At 40.6% G+C, this 4,447-nt stretch overlaps 1 protein-coding gene across 1 annotated transcript in view; it reads right to left on the reverse strand.

The window, feature by feature from the left end:
* LOC107299477 (major histocompatibility complex class I-related gene protein-like) overlaps positions 1 to 2,006 on the reverse strand; it is a 53,541-nt gene extending 51,535 nt beyond the window's left edge. The window contains exon 1 of the mRNA XM_029286785.1: positions 1,947 to 2,006. Within this exon, the coding sequence (XP_029142618.1) occupies positions 1,947 to 2,006 (60 nt within the window). The remainder of the gene's footprint in view (positions 1 to 1,946) is intronic.
* Positions 2,007 to 4,447: the final 2,441 nt, after the last annotated feature.

Here is a 4,447-nt window from a genome sequence, read left to right on the forward strand (position 1 = left end):
AGGCGGGGGGGAAAGGAAAGTGAAACTTCCATCAGAAAGTCCCCTTCCAGGAGTTCCGCCTCTTGGGGGGAGGGGCAGAAATGGGGGGCTGGGAAAAGCAGATTATCTAGGCCTGGGGGGAGGGGCACTGGAGAGGGGGAGAGGAGATCCCGCAGAGACCCTCCCAACCACAGATCAGGGGGAGCTGCCAAAAAAAAAAAACACCATCGCAGTCAACAGAGGGATAACACCAAGATCACCAGAAGCGATAATGGCGGTTTATATTGCATTAGTGAAGCCACACTTGGAATGTTGTGTACAACTCTGGTCACCACGATACAAGAGAGATACTGAAACCCTGGAAAGTGTGCGGAGAGGAGTGACAAAACGATAAAGGGACTGGAGGCTAAACCGTAGGAAGAGACTGAGGGAGTATTTCTACCCCAGGGGTAGGCAACCTTGGCTCTTTTATGACTTGTGGACTTCAACTCCCAGAATTCCTGAGCCAGCTATGCTGGCTCAGGAATTCTGGGAGTTGAAGTCCACGAGTCATAAAAGAGCCAAGGTTGCCTACCCCTGTTCTAGCCTATCGCAAAGAAGGATGGGGGGGAGGACATGATAACTGTCTGTCATTACTTCAGGAGCTGTCCCAGAAAAGAGGGGATCGACTTCTTCTCCAAAGCCATGAGGGCAGGACAAGAAATAAGGGAAGGAAGCTGGTTACGGAGAGATCCAACCTAGAAGTAAGGAGAAGAAATTTTCTAAGAGTGAGAACATTTACTCAATGGAATAGTTTGCCTCCTAGAGTTGTGGGTGTTCTATCACTTGACGTGTTTAGAAATAGATTGGTCAACCTTTGGACCACAATGGTATAAAGTCTCCTGCCTTGAGCTGAGGGTTGGATTAGACTAGAAGACCTCTGAGGTCCCTCCCAGCCCGATGAATCTTATGTTCCAGGTGAAAAAACCCAAGTGATCTTCGCTCGGCATGAAAAGCTTTTGTTGTAATGAAATAGATGATTATGTAAAAGGATATTTCTTGTAATAATATTTGGTATTAGAGATGATAAATAGTTGGAGGGGTAAATTTTACTTAATTGATTGATAGAATATATATTTTAAAAAATAGAAATGTAGTTCTTTGGACTGATATCTTTATTTTAACTAAGATAACTATTTTGTAATAGAGGGAGAAGAGGTATTTGTGATAAGAGAAATAAGAGTATTAATAAATAATGTATTAGTTTAAGCAATAGGCTATATTTAAAAAAAAATGTAAGGATGTTGCTTTTTGGGATAATATATTTATTTTAGATAGAATCATCATGATAGGGAAAAGAGAAATGAGGGATGCCCGAAGTGTTAATATGTCTACATAAGCTAAATTGGAATATGGTAATTTCTAAAATAGTAAAGCTTAAAAACAGGACTTGGATTCTAATAATTGAAATGTGATTGATGACCGATTGGATTGATTGAGCTTTTTTTTTTACAAATGTAATAATTTTAATTGATAAAATAATATGTGGGAAACAGAGAGGGAACTTTTAAGGAATTAATCTGTGTGATATATGTATGATTTTGTTCTTGGATAATTGATAGCCCAATCACCACGTTGTTTCTTAAGCACTTTTATGTAAAAATGAAAAAACAATAAAATTTCTTTATTAAAAAAAAAAGCTTTTGTTGCATCTTCATGGTGTCTCGTCTTTCTAGAGGAAAAGGTCAGAGGTATCAAATATAGTACATAAATTCCCTATTTCCTTTTATTCTCTGGGGAAGACATGAATCTTTGGAAAGTTTCAAACTCTTCAGTTTTCCCAAAATAAACTAAGATGGCTGCTCTGTCCTTTGACGCTTCTTCTGGGGAATCGTAGGAGTAAAATAATAAATCTCTCTTCCGGTTATGATCATTGTTATTATCATGGCCAAATTTAGTCAATAATGAATTGATGCTCCTGCTTTTACACTTCCCAGGATGAGCAAAGTGTGAGTAAGTTGCAATGATTTCTTCAGGGCTTGAACCATATTCCGCTCTCTTCTGTAAAGTGAAATTGGTCTCTCTGAGCAGCAAGGAGGATAAAATCCCTCCTATTTTCAACCTCCCCAAACAGGCAGCAATTGAGGTGAGAAGAAAACAAAATCATTTATTTCAGCAAACAATTTTGGCAGACCTACAATATATGTGCAATTATTAAGGAGGTAGCATCCTGGCTGTGCAATCGATCTCATGTTCCATTTTTCAAAAGCATGAAAATCCATAAATGGCAATCTGGAAAAATTCAGTGTTTGAATGCTGTGCTTGGTGTATTAATTATTTGTCAAACTCTGGATGATCAAATATTTGGTCAACCTAGTTGAACGCTCAGAAATCTATTGCAACAAGAGATTAGTTCCCCCCCCCTGCAAAAGAGGTCAAAAATGTACAATGTTGCACATCTATTTGCAACCTAATTGACTGTCATAGATTACATAAGTCAGACATGTCAAACACAAGGCCCGCGTGAAGTGGTTTCATGTGGCCCGCGAAGCCAGCCTGGAAACAGTGAGGGAACGGCCCCCACTGCCTTGGCCGTGGCCCAGGCTACCCGGGAGCCAATGTACAATTTTGTGGTGGCCATCTATGCTGAAATGCATTCAGTCTTAGCTCCACAAGGCCGTCTGGAAACAGCGAGGAACCAGCCCCTGCCGTGTCGGCCCCGCCCCCTGGGTGCATGCTGGGGAGGTGTCACCCTTTGTGAGGAATGAAGAAATGCACCATGGCCTGGAAGTGGCCAGCAAATGGTCCTCGCCTACTTCGCATATCCGGCTTGATGGGCTCTGCCCTGGTCCCACCCCCTTCTGCCAGAGACCCTCAGATCTGTCCCACTCCTGCCCAGGCCCCCACAGGCACCCTTGACACGAATGATGTAGAGCTGGCCACGCCCACTCAGTGGGCCACACCCACTCCATCCATGCCCACCCAGTAGGCCGCACTTCCCCCCCCCCCAGGGCAACTGCAATGCTGATGCGGCCCTCAATGAAATTGAGTTTGACACCCCTGACATAAGTGGAAGGATAAATAGTTAATCAGTTGAACAACAGCAAAGTTAAAAATTCAAAGCACTCTTTAACAGTCTGTTATTATAATTTATTCATAGAAAGTCTACAAAGTTCCTTATTTGCTGCAAATCACCCCGATCATTATCTCTGAGTCCAGGGTCAAATACCTTCATTTGGTTCTTAACAGTGAAACCTTTCCATAGGTTTTTAATTAGGAACTTTACCAACAACTGCATCTCATTTCCAAACTTCATAAGTCTCTGTTGTAAGTATCTCTGCAACATCCGTTGTTGAATAATTGTCCTCAACAACACAGCATTTCTCTTGCCAAGAAGATCCAGTCCATCCTTCGTTCATATCTGTCGTCCCAGAGTTTCTTATATTCGTATTCTTTTCAATCTTTTGTGGCAAACCAAATACTTTCTTCTTTGCATCTAACCACAACAAATCAAATTTGGCCCAGTTCCTCAAATTGCAAATCTGGTCCAAGTGATATTTCCTGCATTTGGAAATCCTCTTGGCTTTGCAGAATTGCTCATTGAATTTTTTTGTTTATATTTTCAACAAGCAGTTGGAGAGCGTTCTTTTTTCAACTATCTCCCAAAATCATTTGTCTCCTTTTGAAGACATGAAAAACCCTTTTCGTTTTCTCTTCAAGGACAAGAGAAGCAGATAAACAGCAGCTTCCACAGAGAAAGGGTTTGTTCCCCCCCAGGGTTAAAGAAAGGGGAATTTTCCTATCAAAAATTAAGAGATAAATATCGAGACTCTTAAGAAAAAGAAAAAAGCTAGAAAGAGCAAGATTTATAGTATAATACTGTGTAAATGTAAATGTAAAATCCACTGCAACTTCCTTACAATTAAAATAATAATAATTTGAATTTAACGGTAAACAGTGAAAGAGGAGGAAAAAAGTTGTAAAAGTCCAGATTATAAAATAGCACAGAAGTGAACTAGTCATGAATCAAGAGATTGTAAAGCTTCAAAACGTGCAATTAAAACCCAGGTGTGCTTAAGAAAAAGGAGCAGCTGAAGGGAAAGGATGGCAAGAGATTAGACCTTCTGATCACTCCTTACCAAGAATTGCAGACATCCAGACCCTTTTCTTCTCTGTGCATGATCGTCCGAAGGTCATCTTGAGTCGTTCCTAGTTTTCCTTTCCAAAAACGGGGAGCAAAGCCACCAAATAACCAGCTTTGGTGGCAAAAATCAGCTTTTCAAGATGGGGGAGGGCTCCTGCTCCGTTTTTCTAAACCATGAAAATACATAAATGGCAATACATGGTACACATTATCTTTATACAACTAATATAAAGAAAAATAAGAAAAAAACTTCCACTTTCAATCCAGGCAGTTATAATGAAGATTAACAACTTATCTCTCTTCCTTAAAGTAAAACCAGCAACTCGTCATCCTATTCCTCTCCCG

The sequence above is a fragment of the Protobothrops mucrosquamatus genome, unplaced genomic scaffold, assembly GCF_001527695.2.
Source record: "Protobothrops mucrosquamatus isolate PMUCROS unplaced genomic scaffold, P.Mucros_1.0 scaffold4994, whole genome shotgun sequence".
Taxonomy (NCBI): Eukaryota; Metazoa; Chordata; class Lepidosauria; order Squamata; family Viperidae; genus Protobothrops; species Protobothrops mucrosquamatus.